Source organism: Myotis myotis, unplaced genomic scaffold (assembly GCF_014108235.1).
Source record: "Myotis myotis isolate mMyoMyo1 unplaced genomic scaffold, mMyoMyo1.p scaffold_m19_p_16, whole genome shotgun sequence".
Classification (NCBI taxonomy): Eukaryota; Metazoa; Chordata; class Mammalia; order Chiroptera; family Vespertilionidae; genus Myotis; species Myotis myotis.
Window position 1 is genome coordinate 15606290 of NW_023416320.1, and position 26527 is coordinate 15632816.

A 26527-nucleotide genomic window follows, 5' to 3' on the forward strand; every position below is an offset into this window, starting at 1 on the left:
GCCATATTTCTTCAAATATTTTTTTCTCTACGTTCTCTTCTTTGGGAACTTCAATTATGCATGTTTGGCCTGCTTGATGTTGTGTCTCATAGCTCACTAGTACTCTGTTCTCCTTTGTTTTGGATAATTTCAATTGCTATATCTTTATGTTCACTAATATTTTTCTCCCTTGTCTAATCTGCTGTTCTATCTAGTGTATTTTTTATCTCCATTAAGTTCAAACTGGTTCTCATATCTTCATGGTTCCTACTTCACTTGTACAATCTTTCTTCTATATTCTTGAATATATGGAATATGTATTAAGGTATTTTTACATTATATATTCTCTATTCTTAATTATCTATTTCTTAGATTATCTCTGGATAACATGTAAATGTTCCTATAGTATACTTTACCATCTCTCATTGGCTTGAGTTAGTATAATCCAGGAATACAAATTGATGTGTGTGAATCTATTTAAAATATTAATCAAAAGATGAGTAGGCTGTGGTTTATATGAAATTACTTATTTAGGTGGCCCATGGTTCTGTCTAAACTAAAAGAAATGCTATTCATACTTTTGGACTGATTCCCTTTCCCCCACCAAAATGGTAGTTTTATGTTCTTCAAATTAAGCCAGGTAAATTCACAGAGCTGAGTATGGGATTGGAAGGAGAGTGTGATACCAAAGTAAGCAGGATTAAAGTGTTGTTGTTTTAATCTTTATTGTTGAGAGTATTATAGATGTCCTTCCTTCCCCCCTCTCAGAAGGCTCCCCTTCACCCAGATGCCACTCCACCCCAGCCCTTCACCACTCTATTGTCTTTGTCCAGGGATAATGGGTAATGCATATATGCAAATAAGTTCTTTGGTTAATCTCTTCCTGTCCCCCTATGCCCCTGTGCTATGAGATTCATCAGTCTGTTCCCTGTTTTCATGCCTCTGGTTCTATTTTATTCATCAGTTTATTTTGTCCATTAGATTCTTTGTTCATTTATTTTGACTTTTAGAGTCAATTGTTGGTAGGTTTGTATTTATTTCCATTTATTGTTCATACTTTTTATTTTATTTTTTTTTCTTTTTCTTCTGCTTAGGGAAGACCCTTCAACATTTCATGTAATACTGGTTTGGTGGTGATGAACTCCTTTAGCTTTTCTTTGTCTGGGAAGCACTTTATCTGTCCTTCAATTCTAAATGATAGCTTTGTTGGGTAGAGTAATCTTGGTCATAGGTCCTTGCTTTTCTTCTCTGAATATTTCTTGCCTCTCCCTTCTGGTCTAAAAAGTTTCTGTTGAGAAATCAGCTGATGGTTGTATGAGTACTCCCTTGTAGGTAACTAACTGCTTTTCTCTTGCTGCTTTTAAGATTCTGTCTTTGATTTTAACCTTTTTCATTTTAATTTATGATGTGTTTTGATGTAGGCCTCTTTGGATTCATCTTGTTTGAGACTCTCTGTGCTTCCTGGACTTGTAAGTCTATTTCTTTCACCAGGTAGGGGAAATTTTCTGTCATTTTTTTTTTTTTTCAAATAGGTTTTTAAATTCTTGCTCCCTTTCTTCTTCTTCTGGCACACCCATGATGCAAATATTGGTACACTTGAAGTTGTCCCAGAGGCTCCTTACATTATCTTCATATTTTTGGATTTTTATTTTTTCTGTTCTGATTAGTTATTCTTTGCTTCCTCATATTTCAAGTCACTGATTTGATTCTTGGCATAATCTACTCTACTGTTAATCCCCTGTAAATTACTCTTCGTTTCAGTTAGTGTATCCTTCATTCCGACTGGCTGTTTTTTATGTCATTGATGTTTTCACTAAGTTCCTGGATCATCCTTATAACTATTGTTTTGAACAGAGTGTGGAAGACTGAAATTATTTGGTCTGGCATTATGGGTGAGTTAATTAAATGTTTGACCAAAAATAGCAAGATAATTGTTGATAATTTTGTATGGCCCACAAATGATGTTATAAATATCTCAATGGCCTTGGTAGAAAAAGGTTCCTCACCCCTGGTTTTGAACTCTGTATGTGGTTGTTTTGTTTGTTTCTATTTTATTAACTTCTTTTTCTGGAGGTTTCTTCTGTCCTTTCATTTGTGACATGTTTCTTTGTCTCCTCATTTTGGCCGCTTCCCTGTGTTTGTTTCTCTGTATTAGGTAGAGATGCTATGTCTCCTGGAATTGGTAAAGTGGCCTTGTGTAGTAGGTGTCCTGTAGGGCCCAGTGGCTCAGCCTCCCTAGTCATCTGAGCTGGACACTCGAAGTGTGCCCCTGTGTGGGCTGTGTGCACTGTCCTGTTTTAGTTGAGCCTCGATGGCTGTTGGCAATACTGGGAGGGATTGACCCCTAGGCCAGTTGTCTGTGAGGACCAGTTATGACCACAGCAGAAGAGCTGCTGTGCAGGAGATGCTCCTATGGAGCAAGACTTGCTTCAGTTGGGCTTTGACGCTCACTGAGCCCACCCCTTAAGAGTGTTGCTCATGGATGTGGTAGAAGTGTAATCTGGCATGGTCTGAAACTGACCATTGGTGCACTGGCTCCTGGGAGGTGCAAAGTCAGCTACTGCCTCTGCCCTACCTGGGGCCACCCAGCAAAAGCTACAGAGAGATCTTCAGATGACTGCTACTTATGTGGGGCTTGCAGGTGTCCAAGAGAGGTCAAGTTGGGAACCTTGGCAGGCTGTTGCTAGTGCCAGGCCTGGGGCCACTTATTTAGAAGTATGTGGCACACTGAGGCCAGCTGCTGCTTGTTTGAGAAATTTTAGGAAAATCTGAAGCCTGAGCAAGGACAGGCCATTCATATGGAAAAGCCACTGCAAACAGCTTGGGAGGGGCTACAAAATGGGTGGGGCAGGGTCTCATGGAATCACCAGGGGATGGTGAACAGTGTGGCCCAGGTCAATGGAGACACAGATGTGGCTCCTGCCTGTAGGCTCTGTGGTGGGGGAGGTCTCAGCCAAGGAACAATGACCTCAGCCAACACTTTTGTCTGGGAGAAAGCTGCCTCCCAGTTCTTGCCCTGATATCAGATAATTTAGTTCTTCCCCATATGTCCCTGGATACTTTCAAGCTGCTGCCCTAGTGCTGGAGCTTGGAGGAAGTGAGTCTGTGCTTGGGCCCTTTAATAGCAACTGCCTGGGACTCCTGCAGTGTCTGTGTCACTCAGCAACTATCCCTGCTGGTTTTTACAGCCCTAAGTTATGGGGACTACTCTTCCTGGCACTGGAACCCTGGGCTGGGGACTCTAGTGTGGGACTGGGACCCCCTTGCTCCTTGCAGTGACCTCTGCAGCCAAAATATCCCTCCCAATTAAAAACAGACCACTGTGGGTATCAGGCTAACTGGTTCCTCGCCTCTGCCCTTCCTACCAGTCTCAGTGTGGCTTCTTTTTTAATTCTCTAGTTGTAGGGCTTCCATTCAGCTGGATTTCAGGCAATTCTGAATGATGGTTCTTCTGTGATTTAGTTGTAATTTTGGTGTGGTTGTGGGAAGAGGCAAATACCACATTTACCCTATTCTGCCATCTTGATCCTCCTCAGGATTTAAGTTTTTCTTTTCCTTAATAGCTTTAGAAAAAACAAAAAACAACTTTGAAGTAACTTTTTTATTTTTATAATTCTGTCTAGCTCTTCATTTTTATACTTACAGAATATAGTGGAATGGGAATTTTAAAAATGGGATCAAAGTATTTAGCACTTGAATTAGAGTGATTATATAGTTTGCTACATAAATGTGGAAGGATTATAGTATAAGCACAGACTGCCCGGATTTTGAAACTTGGTTCTACCGTTTATTAGGTAGCTGTAGTCATGTTTTATTTAGGACTCTCCCACCCGTAGTTTCCTCATCTATACTCATCTCAGAGCTCAGTGTGATGATCAAATGAACAATAATGTATATAAAGCATGATACATATAAAGCATACAGTACATTAGCTAATATTAGTGGGATCAGCTTCTTATGGACTTTAGTTTGCTCCTTGTAAATAAGAGGGTTGGACTCTTCATATTAGCATCACTATTTACATGAATATATTTTAAAATTCATAGCTTTCATGATTAAATTTAAAATGATTACTGGTTACCTTGGAGGTCATCTAAATTACCTAATTTTAGAGATTAAAAAACTGAGGCCCAGAGGCTTTGCTTGCCCAAGGTCACATGCCTAGCAGCAGAGTCAAGTGAAATCGATTTTTAAAAAAATATATTTTAAAAGAGATTATGCTGTTTTTTCTTTATAATGGATTGAATTGTCAACAGTATTTATGAAACCTGCATTGTGTACATAAAACTATGTTTGGTACCTCTAGTGAGGGAACAACACAAGAAGCAGTACACAAATTAATGTAAAGCATGGCTCATGCCTTACAGGAGTTTACAATCCCTTCTTCCATTACTGCAGTTATCTTACTGATAGAGCTCAGTATTTTACTGAGGCGGCAAATGTTATACCTGACTTGCTTGTTTGAGGATGAATATAATATTCTTTGTAGTTTGCCTCTGCTAAAGAGGAGCACTTACTGGGAAAATTTGTGTTTTATTAACATTTCCATGAGAATGCCTTAGTGCTTGAATGTACTGCTTTTCCGTATAATAGATGGCCTAATATCAGGAGAAAATTAGTAAAAATAGCTAGCATACTTTTTGAAAATTTAAACTTTGAAGATTAAACATTATTTTCTCTTTATCTTAGGGCACAGTCAGTGGTGTGCTGCTAGTTACACCAAATAATATAATGTTTGATCCACATAAATCTGACCCCTTGGTTCAAGAGAATGGCTGTGAGGAATATGGGATCATGTGTCCAATGGAAGAGGTGATGTCAGCTGCAATGTACAAAGAAATTTTGGATAGCAAAATAAAGGAATCCTTACCCATGTAAGAGTGTTTTTTTATACTCCTTTGCAATTTTATTGCATTTAGATAATTGATTGACCCTTGTCTAATACTCTTAAGTATTTTTATTAGTTTTATTTTAGCTGCTTTTCATTTTCTTAATAATTAAAAAACATATGTAATGTTGGAAGGTTTCTTCTCAGTGTACTTAGAATAGCTAAGAGTGTTTTAGGTTTATATTTTTATATTTGGTCGGAGAACCGGATACTTAAAAATAACCTATAGTACTCATTTAATACAGTGTATACCAGCTTTTTAAAAATATATATTTTATTGATTTTTTAACAGAGAGGAAGGGACCCTTCAGTCCGCAGGCTGACGCTATATCCAGTGATCCAAACCGGTTAGGGCTACCAGCTATTATTTTTATTCAGACATACCATTCAGAATTTTGAATTATCTATATGAGTAGTTTAACGTAATAAGTAATGAAGGGTAGCTTTCCAATTTTTCTGTCAGTAAAATCGGGGATGGGATTTGGGGAGGCCACAAAAGACCTGACATTGCTACAACCAGAGCAGCTTGTTTTTTTAGTTATTTATTTACATGTTTATATCCGTTCTCAGAAAAGTGTAAAATATAGGGAGAAGATCCATAATTGCACAATTAAAAGAGTTAACCATGGAATGTGTGGTTATCTGATTGTGATTCGGGTAACATAGGTGTGAGACTACAGGTCAGCATAATCTTTGTACATAATGTGCTTGATCAAAGGAATGACTAGAGAAAAGGGAGGAATAAGAAATAAAAAGAAGGTAAAAGGTAGGTATATAAAAGAAAGAAAGAAGTAGAAAGGGAAAAAAAATTGATATGTAGTAGAAAAGAACTCCCCCATTTCTCCATACTGATTGTCAACAGTTTAAAATCTGGCCTCACTTTGATACTGAGATATATATCCCAGTATTAGCCCACAGGAATGAAGAATGGTGTTTTAATATTAACCTGTGGGAAAGAACTACTTACAGAGGAGAAGAACAAGTTATTTCTGTTTCTGAGGCAGCCTGCATGAGTTTGTTGATACCTGTGGAGAATAAAGTTTCTTATTAAAAAAATTGATTACACTTTCCACTCAATAGATATTTTGTCATGATAAACTCCTCTTTATAGATGCAGATAATTCCTAGGATATTCTCTAGTGTCAGTTATTCTTATAGATCGTTCAAAGTCAGGTTCAGCAAATAACCATTGGAGTAGGTGGAGGGGTAAGGCAAAAGTGAAGGAGTGAAGGATTAGATTTAAAAAGAAACAAGATTATATATGTGTGTATATATTGTCAGTCACTGCTAAGATTAACTTCCTGCTGTCCTGCTTTTCTGTTTGTATTATGATATTTTGGGATTCTCTTACGCTGAATGATTCATAACTATCCTATAAGGATACCTTAGGGCTCCTCTTGCATATCACTGTTTTATCATTCATAATGTCACGTGGAAAAACCATGCATTTGATCTAAACATTTTTTTTATTTCTTCAAAAAGAAATATCATTTAATTCTCCCTTATTAATTGATTAAAAACTATTTGTAACAAATCATATAAATGAAGTGGTTTTTTCATAGTAGTGTCATGGCAAAAATGAGATAAGATTTTATTGATTTTCTTTTGTCTTAAATTGCTTGGGAAGTTGATTTTAAAGGTATTGTTTTGCAACTATATTGAGCAGTAAAAGCACATTGGCATTAATAAATATTTAGTATTTGGCATTTTAACTCTGAAGATTACAGCACTTATATAAATATATATCTTGTTTGGTTTGTTTATTACCTTTTATTAAACGTACAGGTACAGTTTCCCAAAACTTTGCCAGCTTCCAAGACCCTATATACAGTGTGGGGCAAAAGTAGGTTTATAGTTGTTCATATGGGAAATAATACAATAATTATACAAAAATTAACTTGTTTCGAGTACTCAAAACTACAAACCTACTTTTGCCCCTCCCTGTGAGCAATTTGAATGAATCACCAGTAGATGACACTGTTATGTATTTTATAGCACAAGTTAAATGCTTGTGTTTTTTAAGGTGAATTAAATACAAGAGGCAGAGCTATGAACTGAACTTCAACTAATTAATACTTTTAATAAAAATAAAATTTTTCTATTCTTGTTATAAAAGTCATGCATACTCATTTTAGAAAATTTGAAAAATACCAAAAAGTAGAATAAGAGGAAAGGAGTTAACTCAGCTACATCATCCAGAGATAGCCAATTATTTTTGTGTTGAATTATTTTTCAGTCTTTTTTATTTTCAAGCTTTCATAAATGTTAATAGTTTTTCCACTAAGAACTCATGCGGTTTCCATTTCTCGAAAACTATTTTTAACTGTCATTTTTAATTGCTGACTTATATTTCATGCTTTAAATGTTTGCACTACCTCTTTCCAGAACGTAGACTATCTAACTTTTGAACATTACTGCTTACGTATAAATGCCATTAAACATGAAAATCTAGATGTAATTATAAACCATTTAGCTATCTAATATCTAACCCCTTTAGTTAAACAAGTTCCCTTAGAATTGTTATTGAGTTGTTGCTGGTAGCCTGAGAATTCCAGTGAGTACTTTAGCTTCAGTTCTACTCAGGTTGGCTTTGAGCTTTGCTTTTGAGCTCTATATTTTAGTTTAATCTCTACTTAAATGTAAAATAAGCACTGCATGTGTGCACGTGTGTGCAATATCAATCAGTGTATTACTTTGTTAAGACATTTAAATTTTAATCAAAATTTTACCTAAGCTTATTTTTCATATTCTATCAATGAATAAATTTTAATTTAGAATTATAGCTTCACCCAAAACTTGTATTGTCTATCATCTTCTCTTCAGGTAGATTAATTCAGGAAATGTTGCATTGATGTTTTCCATATCTTAAGCAATTGATGCAAAAGCTTTACTGTCACTTTGGTCTATATCAGTGGTTCTCAACCTTCCTAATGCACGACCCTTTAATACAGTTCCTCATGTTGTGTTGACCCCCAATTTCATTGTTACAAATTGAACATAATTAAAGCATAGTGATTAATCACAAAAACAATATGTAATTATATATATGTTTTCTGATGGTAGTAGGCGACCCCTGTGAAAGGGTCGTTTGACTGCCAAAGGGGTCACGACCCACAGGTTGAGAACCGCTGGTCTATATGAATAAATCAAAATTTTTGATATGCTATTAAGAGATGTATACTACATGCTTTTTAAAAGCCTTTTTTTGGAATATTAATTTAGTGGTAAGTTTGTGGACAATGAAAGACTACAATTTAAAAAGTCTAATAACTTATAATTTTGTTTACTGACAGAGAGATAGATCAGTTATCAGGAAGGGACTTCTGCCACTTAAAGAAAATGTCAAGAAGTGATGCTGATGAAATAGACTCAAGAATCCGTGATGTGGTCAATGATAGTGCCAGCACTGCTCCCAGGTGCACCGAGGAGTCCCTTTTTGAAGACGTGTTCACAGAATCAGAACTCTCTCTGGTACGGGAAGAGCTTGTCTCTTCAGAAGAGCTGCGACAAGGTAAATCATCTGGTGCATCATCAGAGTCTGTGCAGACTGTCAATCAGAGTGGAATAGAATGTTCTACAAGCATATCAGAATCTACTACTACTCTTGATCAGTTAAAATCTGATTCTGGACATTCTCCAAATGAAGTTGGGGCTCTTTCCCTTAAAACTGATTTAAATCTCAAAATGGCCACTAAAGAAGGAGATCAGGCAACAGATAATGTTCAAGAAATATTAGACCCTAAAGAAGGAAGCATAAATATTAAAGGTAATGCAGACCAGGATTTTCTTAATGAGAATTCACTGCACCAAGAAGAGGATGAAAAAGAAAGTATACCTTGTGGGGAAGCAACAGAATTCAAACTAAAGCAAACTGTCAAAGGAAAACAAGGGAAGGAACAAAAACAGGACTCAGAGACAGAGGTAGAAGAGCTCCGGAAACTCTGGAAAACGCATACTATGCAAGAAACTAAACAGCAAAGGGACAATATTCAACAGGTGTCACAAAAGGAAATTAAGCATAAAATAGCAACTGTTGATACAGAAGGTAAGTGTTAAAAGAATATATAAAGCTCATATTATTTGCATATTGTTTCCCTCTTTCCTTGGTGACTCAAAAGCTGCTATTTCTTAGGCTACTCTAAAGAATAATCTATTGGGCCCTTGGCTGATGTTTCTCTGGGGATAAGTATAATATTCTTTGGTTTCTAATCTCTTTGACTTTTCTTACCCCACAGTGGCTTATACATAAAATGAGCACCTTTTCTACCATGTTTAAACATTCCCAACTCACCATGTTCTATTTTTAAACACTGTATTTCTTGAAAATGTACACAAGCTCTGTAACACCTTTGATATCTCAACTTTTTTTCTTTTAGTTCTTGGTGTGTTATCTCATTAAAATAATTTTTTTTCATTGCACATATAATAGCCTAATTGCAATTTGTAATTGACAAAGTTGTAATCCCATCTTTTTAAAAAACTATGATTAGACAAAAATCTAATTTTTTAAATTTCTCAAGTATCCAGAAGTTCTATCATTGTCTAAGTAAATGTTTTCTTTTACAAAGCAGCACTAAAGGTAAATTAAAACACCATTTTCAGTTTTGTTTTAGGGAACTGTTTACTTATGAAAATTACAGAAATAGTCATTTCTGATATACAGTGCTTCTGCTTAATAGGTTAATGGAGTGCAGCTCAGGTATCTTAGGTAACATTTCTTATAGTCTATTGGAATATTGATTCCAGGCCAATCAAATTTATATATAAGCTTTTCTGTCATTTTTTTATTGTTTAATGTGCATAAACTGAAATTTATCATTTTAACCATTTCTAAGTGTAAAATTCAATGGCAGTAAGTACATTCACATTATTGTAGAACTATCACCACCATCCATTTCCAAAGCTTTTTCATTTTCCCAAACTGAAATTGTACCCATTAAACAAAAACTCTTATATTCCATTCTTTCCAACCCCTGACAACCACCAATCTACTTTTTGTCTCTACTCTAGGTACCTGATACAAGTGGAATCATATATTTGTTCTTTTGTGTGTGGTTAATTTCCCTTACATAATGCCTTCAAGTTTCATCTGTGTTATAGTATGTGTCAGAATTTCCTTCCTTTTAAAATTATATAATATTCCATTAATACATAACATGTTTTCTTTATCTGTTCATTCATTAATGAACATTTGGGTTGTTTTAGCCTTTTGGCTTTTGTGAATAGTGCTGCTGGTAAACATTGGAATACAAATATCTGTTTGAGTTCCTCCTTTCAATTTTTGGGGGGTATATACCCAAAAGTGGACTTGCTGGATTCTATGGTAATTCTATGTTTAATTTTTGAGGAACTGCCAAACTGTTTTCCACAGTAGCTGTTCCATTTTACATTTCCACAAGCAATGCACAACAGTTCAGTTTAGTTTTTAAAATACTGAATTTTCCTTCTGTTTTCTTATATACCCTGAAGACCTAAGGATTATATTAAGTAGATGTTAAGAAACCCATTTACTCAAAGTAAATTCTATGGAAGAGTGACTGTGTCTTCTTTTGTAATATTTTTCTTTTATTCAGAACTAGTGAATGTTCATTAAATGTGATTTAACAAAAATATATAGGGAGTTTTTACCAAACTTATAAAAATTACCTAGAATTAATCACCTTAATCATTATTAACATTTGGTATATTTAGTTTTGATCTTTGGTGTGTATGTATATATTCATACATATATATACAACTTTGATATTATATGTATGTATCTATACATGTGTATTTTTTATATAAAATTAGGATTATACTGTATGTAGTGTTGTATTTTCCTTTTTTCACTCACCATTTTATGTCATGAATGTTTTCCCATGTCATTATAGTTCTTTGAAAACATGGTTTTTAATGACCTTCTAATTTAACCATTTCCATATTGTTAAGACATTCCATTGTTATTAGCAATTCATATTGTTAAGATTTTTTTTTATCTTTGATCAGGCTGTTAAAAATGCTGGTATGAATATCTTTATTGATATATTTGTGTCTGATTGTTGCCTTATATTAGGATCTTTGAAAAGGGTAAAATAATGGATTCTGTTTAAACTAATATGTGATAGACTACTTTCATTATAGTGGGTTTGTTGGGGTGCAGGGTTTTATAGGGAGAGCCCCTATTATGACAAAATACTGAAAGGAGAAAATTTGGTAGGTATATTCAGATAGGTATCCTGATTGTTACCATTTGGTTTCTTCCCTTTTGGGGAGGGGGATGGTGGTAACAAATTAAGTAATTAATTTTAAGTAACTTAAGTTTCTATAATAGGGAAATATTCAAAGTTTCTGACCTTTTAATGACTTCTATTATATAAAAGCCTAAGCGACCGGCCGACTGGTTGGTAGCTATGATGCGCAATGACCACCAGGGGGCAGACGCTCAGTGCACAGGCATGGAAACATGGAACAAGACTGATGAATCTCAGAGGGGGCAGGGGAGGGCGGGAAGAAATTAACCAAAGATCTTATATGCATACTAGAGGCCCGGTGCACGGATGCGTGCACTGGTGGGGTCCCTCGGCCTGGCCAGCGGGGATCAGACTGAAACTAGCTCTCCGACATCCCCCGAGGGGTCCCGGATTGCTAGAGGGTGCAGACCAGGCCAGAGGACCCCACCAGTGCATGAATCTGTGCACCGGGCCTCTAATAATATAATAAAACTTTAATAGATATAAAACTGGATTGTAACTGTGCAAAAAATGGTAAAAGTTCATTTTTAATGATATTTGTGAATGCTTGGCCTCAGATTTTGTGCCTTCCACAATGTAACACAGAAAAAAGCCATGACTAGTGCCCAGATTTCCTGAGTATAAGCAAGTATTTCCTCCATACTATGATGCTTTTCTAAGCTAATAATGCCCAGATTCCTAAGTTCAACCTCATTGTCAGACCCCTAATGTACCTTATGTCAGAATCTGTAGGAGGGAGAGTTAATGACAATTCAGGGTTAATAAACTGTCCAAACCGATGGCTGAATCTAGCATATTGTTGGTTGTTTTTATCACACCTTAATAGGTATGTAAAAGCTTTAGAAACTTTTAAATTAAATTTTTATCTTTAACAACCATACAAACTTATCTAGTTGTTTTTCTAGAAGGCTGATAGGGAATGTACAAAATACTGTATTTGTATATTCAATTACTTTAGTATAGTTGTTACAAACAAAAATTTAATAAAAGTTCCTGAAGTTGTCACATTTTTTTCCTGATACCCTTAGACATAATTTCAGCTTATAATGTGGCTGTTGGTTCATTAGTGTTGTTGTACCTGTACTTTTGATGGAAAATAATACAAATTAAGAGAATTAACTTAAATAAGTGTCGATGAATTCAAGTATTATTCTCTAATTGTCAGAAGTTTGGAGAGACACATTATTTAATCTAAATTATTTAAGCATGGTGTGTAAGAATTGAATAAAACTGTTTGTGTCTCAGCTTTAGGTTCTTCATTTTTAAAAGAAAAGAGAAGGCATCAGTTACATAAGTTCTTACGTCTCAGAGTTGGAAAACCAATGAGGAAAACATTTGTATCCCAAGCGAGTGCAACAATGCAACAGTATGCACAGAGAGATAAGAAACATGAATATTGGTTTGCTGTGCCACAAGAAAGGTAAAAAGACAAACAACCACCAAAACTTAAAACATTATTGAGATCCTTTGAATTAAAATGATTTTGAATATCACTTAACACCAGTGACAAAGTACTTTTGAAACATATAGTTTATGATTAAAACTTCACATTAAGGCTATTCAAAATAATTTAGCTCCTATTTTGTACTCTTTAATATCCTCCATTTTAAATGTGTTTTTTTTGTGTGTGGTTTAATGCAAAAAATATGAACGTATAGCTAGTTTTAAAGTAAGAAAATTTACTTCAAATGTCTTAGAGCAAGAAGGTTCATCAAAATATTAACTGGTATGGCTCCTACCTCATTGCAGGTAATGATGTATAATCCCTTTTTAAAAACCTCCTCAAATACTACTGAATGCCTTTAGTTTCTAAAGGGGTGTGATCTTCAAACTATTTTTTGTATTCCCTATCCAATAAAATTTTTTCTCGTAAGTTTACCAATTGTAAAGGATATCTGTCATCACTGTATTATAAATATTGACATTTTATTTTTTTTAGAGAGATATTTTTATTGATTTCAGAGAGAGAAAGTGGGAGGGAGGGGGGGAGAGAGAGAGAGAGAGAGAGAGAGAGAGAGAGAGAGAGAGAGAGAGAGAGAGAGAGAGAGAAACAACAATGATGAGAAAGAATCATCAATCAGCTGCCTCCTGCACACCCTGGACTAGGGATCGGCCCAGGCATGTGCTCTAACCAGGAATTGAACCGGGATCTCCTAATTCATGGGTCAGCACTCAAAACACTGAGCCAGATTGCCCGCCAATATCAACATTTAAAAATAAAACTGTTACACTGATTTTTAAAATAAATCTAGTAGAATCTAAACACCATAACAATTTCCCCTCTACCATTATCCATTTAAAAACTACTTGAACGTGCTCTTCTTTAACAGAATTTTCATCATTACTTCTTCTCTTTGAACTTGTATTTCCATTACACCTCCTCATAGAATTTTATAAGGTACATTATAGAATCTTATAAGGTACATTATATTTTTATTCCTGAGTATATTTCTTTGCAACAAATTACATTCCCTCACACATTTGGGTGTGTGTGTGTGTGTCCCTTCTGATATCAGATTTATTTTAAAATTTTCTATGACTGTTGTCAAAATAGTAAAGAGTCTAAGGTTTACACTACATGCAAGCTAACAAGTTGTTATGCCATAGTTTAATGCATGCTAGGAGACAACACGAGTCCAATAATAGCAATAGATAGTACCAACATTTGCATGAGTTATTTGAGCTTCAGTTCCCACAGTGTGATGCGAAGAAGGCCAGGTGGCAGATGCATTTGCCATGGGTTATATTACAGAAGAGGAACCATAAGTTTAGGGAGCCTAAGTATTTTAAAATGTACATTAAGCGTGGTTACTACCCTTTGCTCCACAGTAAGATTCTATTTCTATCTTCTAAACTATGCCATGCTATGTTTCCTGTGCAAACATATTTGAAAAGGTAGGGCTGAACAAGGGTACTCAGTAATTATTACACATAAAAAGTAAAATATACTAAATAAACTTAATAAAATAGATGGGCCTTTCTCCCAGTTAATTTATGTATCCATTGATGAATGTAGCTTATTGAAAGGATGAGAGAGGATTCAGTCCCTCAGTTCTACCTACTCCCCTTCATTTTTTTCTTTTAGGTACTGAAAAGCTTTGTTCACAAAAATAGTCTGTGAGTTTGCAGAGTTTTTTATTATAATAATGTTACTCAATTTTTTAAACATGTTTCTATTTATATTCCAAAAATTAATCATCTTTTATCAAAATTATGTTTAGTGATAATCAATGAGCAACTTTATTGAAAACTTCTGTTTTATAGAAATCAGTAAATTAGAAACCACCTGATATGCAAAAGGATGTATAATGCAGTCTTAAAATCTTTTCCTGTCTTAATACTAACTGTGGGAGGTCTGGAAGTTTTTAAGGGCATGTACCATTATAAAGTTCTGGATAGGTGACGATATGCTTTTTTTTTTTTAATAAAGTAGAAAAAAGTGCTTTAGGGAAAGCAAAGGACAGGGACTATGTAAGATATCATTACCACACTTCTTAAGCAGATTAGTATGAGTAACATAAAGAAGAAGAAGATAAATTCATTCCCTTAAAATTATCTTAAGTGTTTATGTACCTCCTGGAAAATCTTTATATGTTGCTCTGAAATCTACTGCTTTTAATGATAAAATTCTTCTCCCTCCCCTCCCATCCAAGTATACAATAAATACAATGTGTGCATTCAATAAAATGTGATCAGAGTAATTTTAAAATATGGCATAATTTGCATAATTCACAAATACCTCATAGGCACAGAGCCAGGCATTCTGATTTGCCAGACATATTAAGATAACTACAGTGAAAATTTTAACTACAAACATACCTTGGAGATATTTCCGGTTTAGTTCCAGACCATTGCAATAATGTGAATACCACAATAAAGAGGATATAACAGTAGAACGTGTCACACAAATTTCTTGGTTTACCAGGGCATGTAAAAGTTATGTCATACTACTGTAGTCTGTTAAGCATGCAGTAGTGTTAGGTATTTTAAAAATGTACATGCCTTAATTTAAAAATTCTTTACTGCTAAAAAATAATAACTATCAGAGCCTTCAGCGAGTCTTAATCTTTTTTGCTGGTGGAGTGCCTTGCCTTGATGTTGATGGCTGGTGGTTCCTGAAAGTTGGGGTGACTGGCAACTACTTAAAATAAGACAACAACGAAGTTTGCCACATTAGTGGAGTCTTCGTTTCACAAACAATTTCTCTGTAGTGTATGATGCTGTTTGATAGCATTTAACCCACAGTAGTCCTTCTTTCAAAGCGGGACCCCATCCTCTTAAAGCCTGTCACTGCTTTGTCAACTAAGTTTATGGGACAGTCTAAATCTGTTGTTGTAATTCCACCAGTCTTCACAGCCTCTTCACCAGCAGTAGATTCCAGGTCATTCATACAAAGCAGCTCCTCATCCATTAGAGTTTTACCATGAGAGTGTTGCAGTGTAGTCATATCTTCAGGCTCTGCTTCTGGTTCTAGTTCTCTTGCTCTTTCAACCACATCTGCAGATACTTCCCCCCGACAACTCAGTCTCTCCCTGTATGACGCCAGCATGCTCTGAACTGCTATCCCTCCACTGGAGCCCAGATTAAGAACAAGATTTTTTGTGCATTGTCCCTTTCAGAGGATGCCTGCGTTTCCAGCGGCCGTCCTTCTCACCCAAGCAGGCAGAGTCCTTGCAGATTCACAGCCAGGTGTTATGTGGGCTCCTTTCCCAGCCCTGGGGAGCCCGCCGTGAGGTTAAGACCCCTCACTCATCAGAAGGTACCTTTGCAGCTGAGATATCCCTCTATTATCAACTGCCCTTTTCATTTCTCTGCCCCTCCTACCAGTCTCCAGGTAGATGCTGCTGCTTTATGTCCTAGTTATAAGACTTCTGTTCAGCTGGTCTTCAGATGGTTTTCCAGGTTGATTGTTCAGTAACTTAGGTTGTGGTTTTGATACGGTCAAAGTGAGTGAGTGCTACTTACTCTGCCACTTGGATCAGGTCTCACCTTGCGCTTTTATGTTATGGAGACAGCGTCTTTCCTTAAACCTCATGAACCAACCTCTGCTAGCTTCAGATTTTCTTTTGCAGCTCCCTTACCTCTCTCAGCCTTCATTGAAATGAAGACAGTTAAGGGCCTTCCTCTGGATTAGACGAGAACATTAAAGTTTTCTCCATATCATTAATGAGGGTGTTTCACTTTCTTATTACCTATTCTTTCAGTAGCACTTCTAAATTCCTTCAAGAACTTTTCCTTTGTATTCCCAGTTTGGCTAAGTCTTTGGCACAAGAGACTCGCTTTTGACATGCTTTTCTCTCCAAGCTTCATCATTCTCAGCTTTTGATTTAATGTGAAAGACATGCAACTCTTCCTTTCACTTGCACACTAGAGGCCATTGTAGGGTTATTAATTGGCCTAATTTCAATATTGTTGTGTCTCAGGGAATAGAGAGGCCCAAAGAGAGAGAGAGATGAGGAAATGGCTGGTCTGTGAATAGTCATAATGCACACATTACTTTAATGTTTAATGCAATTAATGTATGTAACTGTGCCATGGGTGTGGTTCGTGGCACCCCCAAATAATTACAGTAGTAACATCAAAGATGACTGATCACAAATCACCATAACAAATATAATGATAATGAAAAAACTTGAAATATTGCAAGAATTACCAAAATGTGACACAAATAGGAAGTGAGGAGATGATGTTGGAAAAATGATGCCAATAGATTTGCTCAGTGCCAGGTGAACACAAACCTTTAATTTGTAAAGTAAATGAAATATTTGTGAAACACAATAAAGCAAAGCACAATAAAATAAGGCATTCCTAAATAGTACATCTTTAATTAAAACTAACAAGGATTTAGTTTTTGTCATTACTGTTGGTTTTAATTTTTACATGGGATTTTCCATTTTATCATTGTCCTTGCACTTTGGCTAATGCTCATTAAGAATTGGTATTATTATGATTTTGAACTTTATTGTATACGTGTAATTTATGAAAATTGCTGTTTTGGTACAGACAGATTATCTGAAAGATGGAACTAAACACCCTTCGATATGTTAGCTATCACATAAGAAATGACACTTAAGAAAAAAATTAATTGGATACAATTTCAAAAACCATTGTTATTGATTGGTATATGATAGTTAAGAGTTTTATAATCAATTTTCATGCTAATTAAAGCCAAGAAAAAATATTTGAAATGTCATGTGTATTTGACTCTTAAATATGTTTATCAGAGTTTTTATTATCTTTTGTAACAACAGGCTTTACTATAGTAAAAAAAATTAAAAAGGGAAAAAGAGACTTGAAAGATTAGATCATCAGTTTCTGAACCCATAATACAGTGTGTGTCCCTGATATTTAAAAGTTAAACATATTAGATTTTTTCTTAACTTGGAAAAATTCTGTATAATATCCAAGTTTTAAAATATGCAATTTTTAAATTGTGTACTTGTATTTTAGATATCAGATCATTGTACAAATGATGTCAAAATTGTGGGTTCAGTTTCCCTTCCCATTACTAGTTACTTTAAAGAGAAAAAATATTACCATGGACAGCACTTGAGCTAGTCAAAAGCATGGCAAGGAAAATTTTAATGTAGTTTTCTCAGAACAACTTGATAGAACACAGTCAAATAAAAATGTTTAAGTTAATGTCTTACTGGTGGTGGGCTTTGTTATCTTTTTAAAATAAAGCATAGTATATTCTATGTATATTTTAAGTTCTCAAGTTTAGTCAAGATATGTAACAAATATAATTTTGTAACTTTAGCTGACACTAGATCTATTATTAATAGTCACTTGTTCTAACAGGTCAGACCACTTATATGCCTTCTTCATTCAGTGGAGTCCAGAAATATATGCAGAAGATACTGGTGAATATACCAGAGAACCTGGATTCATAGTTGTAAAAAAGATTGAAGAATCTGAAACAAACGAGGATTCATCTAATGAAGAAGCAGCCAGAGAATGGGAGGTAAGAAGAAAAATGTGAAGATTTCGTTCATCTTTTTACTTTGTGTGAATTTATAGCTTTATGTTATATAGGAAAATACACAAAATCTTGGTACAAAAGAATACTTTCTTTAAAAGATTCATTGCCCATGTATATTTGTGTTTATTGAATGAATCTGATTAGTAACTTTGATTCGTTACTTTTTCTCTTTTTTTGCTTTTAATTATTAGAGAAGCAAAGTATCAGCAATGAAGTGACTTATTGAATGCATTTTGGAATAATATCAATTGCTATTATACTAATTTTTGAGAAACATTTTTCCAGGTCTGATTTATTACTATTATCTCCTACATGGGGCAGGTACACAGCAGTCATTTACCACATTCATGCAAATTACTACTCTTTTCTAAGTCTATACCCAAGCATTCTTGATGTGAATGTAAAAATAATGATAGGGAAAAAAGCTGTTGCTTATTTATAAAATAGGTTAAATATTTTGTGCTCAAATTTGATGAATTTATCTATATGGGCAAATTAATAATAATCGACTTTGTAATCCCTATTAAATATATCTTTTAATATTACATATGTTTTACATGTTTTGTCTTGTGGGATTGATAGGGTGGCAATTACTGGTTTACTTATTGTGATTGCCTAGATTAATCTCTTCTTGATGTGTTAAAAAATATAGAGCAGATGCTAAAATGTGATTATAAAAGAGATCAAATTTTGTTATCCATTTGGTGTTAATGTTCGTGATTGTGTATGTGATATAAATTTATTGTGCATGAAGTTAACATGTATAACGATGGAAGGTATACATGGCATGTCTTTTATTTAAAATGTGAACCTGATTTTAAATGTCCAGTCTGTGTAGTATATACAACAGTTTCTACTGTAACTCTAATGTAATGGCGGGAAAGAGGTAGCATATGTTAGGCACATATTATAAATTCTTTTAATACTTAAACCAACATTATTAATCTTCTCACCAGCTTTATTCACAATAGCTCCAAACTGAAAACAACCTGAATGCCTATGAGCAGTATTCTTTAAAGCTCCTCATTGTGCAGTACAGATGGAAAAACCACTATAGTATACCCCATGCCACCACTTCAGGTACTGCATTAAACTTATACAGTGCTAACCCTGGAAGTACTTTCAGAGTATGTTGATCACAATGTATTTTAATTTTCAAGTCTCTGTTATGCAAGTTACATTGTATAAAATATTTTTCAAAATATTCTTCTTTTTTTGATGTTGCTGCATCTGCATTCCAAAAACATAAATTTGGTTCACTTTGGAGAAAAATTTCTTTAATCATTTGTGCCTTGATTTTTTAAAGCATGTTTTCTTATCAGTAGCAGTCATGCTGATATAATTTCTTCAGGCATAGCTCCCTTACATACCAAAGGACTCCTATCAGGTCTTAATTTCCCTCTCCTTATAGTGCCCCTGAATACGCATACCAGGCTGTAATTTAGTTATCTGTGCCTCTTGAACTTGTTCATCAAATATTCTTTAAAGTTGATGTACTTGACAAGTACCCAATAGTCCATTGGTGTAGTCTAAAGCAGCAGCCACCACAATAAGCCTGAAATATCTTTGAAGCCTGTTTCATCTTTAAGATTAATATGAATTTTTCATTTGTCGTCTTAGTGTACCTGATGTAATATAAAAATATTTTTTAAATTTCTTGCCATGAAGTGAAAATGATGCTACAGTAATACAGGTCAGTTGTATCCTGTCAGTAGGTGGTATCATGGCAGATTACTGCACATTGGGCTCTATCATCTTTAACCCCAAATACCAACTTCAAGAGGCTCTCTAGTAGAACCCTTTGAAAGTTTTAGAGTATCACATGTATTGGCTGTGCCTTCTTGCTGCTTGATGACACAGGCCTCAAAAGTGAAGCTTTTAAAACTAAAATTGCTTGTCGTCCCACTTCCTTTGGGTTGAATTTCACTCCTTTGGGGATAAAGCAGAAAAGGTTTTTCTTTTTTTTTATCCTATCGCTAACGTTAATTTTATACAACTTGTAGTTCAGTATCTCCTACTCCAAGCCAATTGTTAAAACATCCAGTGCTATTGGGATGATAAAAAAACAACAAAGAAATTGACTTTATTAAATTAGCTTTAATTGATTTATTTAGAAGTTTACCTCCCAGGTTTATGCGTATTGACTAAATTTTAAAATATGAGTTTACTAAGACAACAGTAATGCTTGGTATTAGGAGAAAATTGCTCTGGGTTACTTTCCACTTCTTACACTTACTGAAGTATTGATAAAAATATGTTCCATTTGATCTTTGGCTTCTGAGATGACTTGTTCATTTTTATGTGCTGACATTACTCACATTTTCTTAAACAGTTATTTATTTGTGAGTGTAAATGTAAATAATGTTGACTACTTGTTACATAAATCTGTACAAAGGTTTTGTACTTAAAATACTTTAGAATCTACCTTCTGACTTAGATAACTTTTTAAATCATTTATAGACTTCCCATTTTGATATTAAATTTTAATGTTCTCCATTTTAACTATGTAAATATAAAATAATTAACCTATTATTAGCATTTTAGGCCATAAAGTGTATTATAGTATGTCCTTACTAGAGGCCTGGCGCACAAAATTCATGCACAGGTACGGTCCCTAGGCCTGGCCTACGATCAGGGCCATCTTCCCCACCTGCCAGCAGCTGGCTCTGGCACCACCACCACCTCCACCGCCACCCACCCCCGGTTCCCCGTTTACCATTGGGCGATCAAGAGCCTGCTGGCTGGGAGGAGGGAATGAGAGGTTGGCTGTTCCTGCCTGCTCTCCAGTCGCCCTCTGTGTGGGGCAGGGGCCTTGGCCTGGTGCTGCCTGCGTCTGCCAACACCCACCCCCAGTTCCCTGTCCCCCATCATGTGATTGGAGCCTGCAGACCAGGAGGAGGGACCGAGAGGTTGCCCAGCAGGCCCCAATTGGGCAATCAGGGCCTTCGGGCTGGGGGAATCTCCTGCATTGAGTGTCTGCCCCCTGGGGGTCAGTGTGCATCATAGCGACCGGTCGTTCCGCCGTTCAGTCGATTTGCATGTTACCCTTTTATTATATAGGATTGGATTTAGTTTTCCACTAGAATGGAGTCAGTTCTGCTTTCCTAATTGTCATTAGTTAAGCAAAATTATTGCCATGATTGTTTATTAGGTTACTCATGGAAGACTTTTGCAGCAGTTTGATATTGCTGCAATTTCTAAACGCACCAATACCGGGAGGCTTCAGTTGGATGGTACATATTTCAATTCTTAAACTGCCAGATATGAGTATTCTGGTGTTCATCTTATTAAGCACATGGGTTTCTTTTTTCTTTTTAATTAAAGAACAAGTAATACCAAAATTAAAAAAGAGTCAATATATAAAACTGAACAAAACATTCCTTATCTCTTATCAGCTGACCAGCAAAATCCATACAGAATTTATTTTGTTCAAAATGAAAAGTCTCTGTGTCTAACTCACTAAATAGGGTGAGGTCACATTTCTCAGATAAAGGCAATTGAAGTACCTTTTTATATTGAACAAATCACATAGCATTACAAATCATAACCCCAGAAGAAATTCAGTAAATCTAAAAAGGTAGAAATCAAAAGTATTAAAAATAATTAGAATTTATGAGTAAATACAAAAATTGTCTTATGTAATATTTCTACATTAGGCATTTTTAAAAACACTTTATTGAAAAAAACACTTTATTCAGGAATAATTGACATACAAAAAACTATCCATATTTAATATATGCTGCTTGATATGTTAAAGTTTGGAGACAATTATACATTCATGAAATCATTACTACAGTGTATGCCATAAATATTTTCATCAACTCCTAATCTTCCCACCCTCTTTCGTTGTTATTATTATTATTATTATTGTTATTACTTTGTATTAAGGACACTTTTTAAAAAATTATTTATTGTTTAAAGTATTACATATAGTATTATGTATTAAGAATACTTAACAAAATATCTACCCTCTTAGAAATTTTCAAGTGTACAATACAGTATTGCTTAGCAATACTTTATTAGCATTTACCACCCAGAATCATGCCTAATATGGTCTGTTTTAATTACTAATAATGTTAAATGAGTATGTTATCTACCTCAGGAAAGTTTTGAATTAATGCTTCACTTTCCCTGTTAATACTCTTCCTCAGTTACTAGCCAAAAGTTATGGGCTATAAAATTTTCATTAAAAATCAAAAACGTTATTTAATGCAGATTGAGAAGAGACAAGATGGATGAATGACAGACTATTTTATGACTTAAAATATTAAAATTACTTTGAGAGATCAACCAAAGGACTTGAATGCATGCATACTAGTATAAGCCTAACCAATGGACACAGACACCAGGGGGATGAGGGCATGAGTTGGGGGGTGGGGGAGGAATGGGGGGATAAGGACACATATGTAATACCTTAATAAAGGAAAAAAAAATAAAGTGAAGGGCAGTAAAATAAGATATGCCTGTATAAATATTTTAGTTTTGTTTTCCTGGAACAATGATTGTTTTCAAAGCTGGGGAACCACTCTGTAAAATACATGATTTTCCCACCACTTTGTGGTAACTCTAAAACTATTACAGAATAATACTGAATGTAAACTAATTGGAAAAAATATATAATAAAAATAAAGTATTGCTGCATGCAAAAAAATTACTTTAAATATTGCGTATGGCAAATTACATATCATTGCTTCTAGTAGACCACTCCCAATTCAGAGGAAATCAGATATAAAGTAATTCAATCATTTCAATCCCAATAAAGAAAGTAGAGGAAAAATTATTATTAAATTGAATATCTGAATTCTGAGAATAGATTATATTGTAATCTTATTTTATACTAATGATAAGTTGACATCTGCTTCTAGCTCTGGGATGTCTGGACAAATTTTAATGACCTAGCACTATATTTCTAAACATTATGAAAGAATAAAGGGCAAGAAGGAGATTTACTAAGCTTTCTTTATGTTTGCTAGATAATATGTTTATTAAAAGTAGAAAAGTCACACTCAAAATAGCTTAAACCAGTTTTTTTATTGTATTGTAATTAGCGTATAGCATATTAGTTTCAGGTATAAAGCATAATGATTCGATATTTGTGTATACTGCAAAATAAGTATCATTGCATATAAGTCTAGTTGACATTTGTCACCATACATAGTTAAGAAAAAAAAATTTTTTCTTGTGAAGACTTACAAGATTTACTCTCTTAGCAACTTTCAAATATGACATACAGTATTATTAACTATAGTTACCATGCTGTGTACATTACATCCTCTTGACTTATTTTATAGCTGGAAGTTTGTACCTTTTGACCCATTTTGCCCACGTCTTTGGCAACCACTGATCTATAATCTTTATCTATGAGCTTGATTTTTTTGGTTGTTATTTTGAGTTCGACATATAAGTGAGATCATAGTATTTGTGTTTCTCTGACTTATTATTTCATTTAGCATAATGCCCTCAAGGTCTATCCATGTTATTGCAAATGGCAACATTTTATTCTGTTTTATGCCTAGATAGTATTCCATTATATATCTGGGCTATTGTAAATAATGTAATGGTGAAATGAACATGGGTGCATATATCTTTTCGAATTAATGTGTTTGTTTTCTTCAAATAAATTTACTCAGAAGTGGAACTGCCAGATCATATGGTAGTTATATTATAATTTTTGAGGAACCTCCATACTGTTTTCTACAATGGCTGTATCAGTTCCTACCAATAGTATGCGAGGGTTTCTTTTTCTACACATGCTTGCCAGCACGTTCTATCTTAGCTTTTTGATCATAGGCATTCTGACAGGTGAGAGGTGATATTTCATTGTGGCTCAGTAGTTTTTCAAAATATGGTCCCCATACCATCAGCAGAAGCAGCATCTAGGAATGTGTTTAAAAGTCACAGTCTCATACCCTATTCCAATCTGCTTAACCAGAACTAGTTTTGAAGTCCAGCAATCTGTGTTTGAACAAATGCAGGCTAAACTTTGAGAGCCACTTGTTTAGATCTGTAATGATGCATCCAGTCCAGGCACGGACACAGCCTTCTCAGAAACACATGATTAAAAACATCTGAGCAAAATCAAAGCTGTACTAGGAGAATCTGTGGGAATGTTAGTTGAGTAGATAACCAACAAAATAAGTTATCCTGTGCTTTGAGTGTGTGTGTGTGTGTGTGTGTGTGTGTGTGTGTGTAAAAATCTCACGTAAACCACATTTTGGTACACGTATTTTTAATTTTAGAAAATCTGACTGTAAGGGATGAATAGTTGCTGTGTGTAGGGGGAGTGAGCTGATGGGGAGTTGGATGTATAGGATACTCTGTATGTAGTGACACCAGTGCGGATATGGTAACAGTGTGCCCATGATAGCCTATGGGAAAGAGATCTTAGGGCATGTGTGGTGGAGCTGGTTGGAGACATAAGCAGGGGAGGTGGCTGATGTGTGTGGGAGGGAGGGTACCCTGTTCAGCATGGAGTGTGCTATGGGGTGTGCTCTGTCCTGTACGTGCACATCAGCCTCGATATGCAAGCTGGAAATTGGAGGGAGGAGATTTGGGTAAGTGGGTGTGGTGCAGTGGTGTGTGTACTGGAAAGGTGGTATGTGTGCCAAGGTATCATTGTGTGATTACAGTTTTGTGTGTATGCTCAAGATAAAGGAGGAGGAGCAGGTTTAGCTTAAAATGGAAGAAATCTACAGGTCTATTTTGACATTGAATTCTAGTTAAAATTGAACACTAGATAATTTTAGTTTATAGCTTTAATAATATTTAAAACTTAAAATTTTACTTCTTTGTTTATAGTCAGCATACTGCTGATTAGTGAAGTATATGTAGGCATAATAAATATAAGTACTTTTCCAAGAAATCAAATGTTAGAAAATGCACTGCAACAGGCAGAAGGATTTTCAGGTCATTGAATATTTGTGTAGGATTTATTTGTACTATGTTGACTTTGTTTTTTACATAGTCGTTCTCTAAAATTTGAGGGTTGAAGCATCCTCAAAGAACATCTTACTGTTTTTAAAATGCTCATATAAAAGATGGAATTTTATAAGATTTTTAGATGTAAATAATAGAATATTATGATTTTGAGCAAACAACGTTATTTGAAATCCTTTGTGTACTTTGGGAGGGGCTCTGGCAACTGTACTTCTTTTTTATGACTAAGATATTATAAGTCTATTTCTTAGTGTACTTGGTGTTTGGAAATACAGGCACTGTGTCTTTAAACTTTTGAGCCCTTTCTTTGCACATTTGGATACAGTGCAACCAAACTTAAACATGGGAAACCCTGTCTTCCCTCCCCAGCTTTACAGTCTCCACCCAGGTCTCTCTTTGCAATGGATACTACTTAGTGATTAGCTCTCTGTATTGTCAATCAAATCTTTGTCTCTAGCAGACTGTTTTGTCACAGTTGTAGGAAGGGCTCTTGTGCTGGGAATTTATCTTGGACAGAGGAAGAATGCTTTTTACAACAGTTCTTACAAGATCTGATGTAACTTAATTTGCCCTGGAAAGGAAATGTCTCGGCTCTGGCATGGGAAAAAAGGGAGAAGACATCAACCAATTAATCATAAGTATACTCTGGTAATCTTAGCCAGTGATTTCAGTTTCTATATTTACTAGTCTTTTCATGGTGACATTATGCAAAATTATACAATTTCTAAAAGTTTAAGCTTAGAGAATGTTCATAGAAGACAAAATTGTATGATTACAGAAAGTACCTTTAAGTTATTTCTGCTAAGTCTAAATATCTTCAAAAAAAGGAAATGAATAAGGGACTGTAGTTGTGTTTTGTAGAAGTGTTTTGTTTTTCTGTTCTACATGAGCAGTAGTTACCAAATCTTTATTGCTGCCTAAATTTTTTATTTAAGCTTAACTTTATAGGAAAATATTCAGAATTTTTTTCTTGCTTAAAAATAAATTGAGTAGAACAATCAGAGCGAATTAACATGAAATTTATTGCCTGATATCAAACTAGATACATTTAAAATATTGTATATTAAGACTACTATCATTTTAGCAATCTGACAGTGACTTTTTGAAACTATCCAAAAAGTTTCAAGCAGTGCTACCTAAAACAAAACTTTAAAAGATATTTTAGTAAAGAAAAACCTGAAGGGTGCATTGAGGGAATAAATAAGTGGTCTGCTTCCCAGCCAGCAGCTCCAGCCTGTCACATGCTCAGGGTATCCCTGACAGTAGCCTCTGGTCCAGAAGGCTGGGGTATTGGCCTGCTGCTGTGACAGAGCAAACAGTGGGCTCCTCCAGAACTGGGATCGTCTGACCCAGTCATCACCCTCCTTAAGCTGAGCACAAGTCGTTTTTTAGAACCTGCCTCTTTTTACTCTTTCCTGGCCATTGTATGTGGGCAAAATGTTTATGTGGGCATTGGGAGGGAAAGCCTAGGGAAACAAAGGGAGCTCTCTCCATCCCTACTTTAGATGGGTT

At 35.0% G+C, this 26527-nt stretch overlaps 1 protein-coding gene across 16 annotated transcripts in view; it reads left to right on the forward strand.

Moving 5' to 3' along the window:
* Positions 1-26527, forward strand: part of OXR1 (oxidation resistance 1) — a 311945-nt gene that overhangs the window by 263939 nt on the left and 21479 nt on the right. For 14 of the 16 annotated variants that reach the window (XM_036338046.1, XM_036338045.1, XM_036338049.1 and 11 more), the window contains 4 exons: positions 4669-4853; positions 8161-8912; positions 12343-12517; positions 17899-18061. In XM_036338046.1, the coding sequence (XP_036193939.1) occupies positions 4669-4853; positions 8161-8912; positions 12343-12517; positions 17899-18061 (1275 nt within the window). Of the gene's footprint in view, positions 1-4668; positions 4854-8160; positions 8913-12342; positions 12518-17898; positions 18062-25471; positions 25664-26527 lie in introns of those variants that run through there. The other 2 variants (XM_036338059.1, XM_036338060.1) reach the window with 2 other exon arrangements.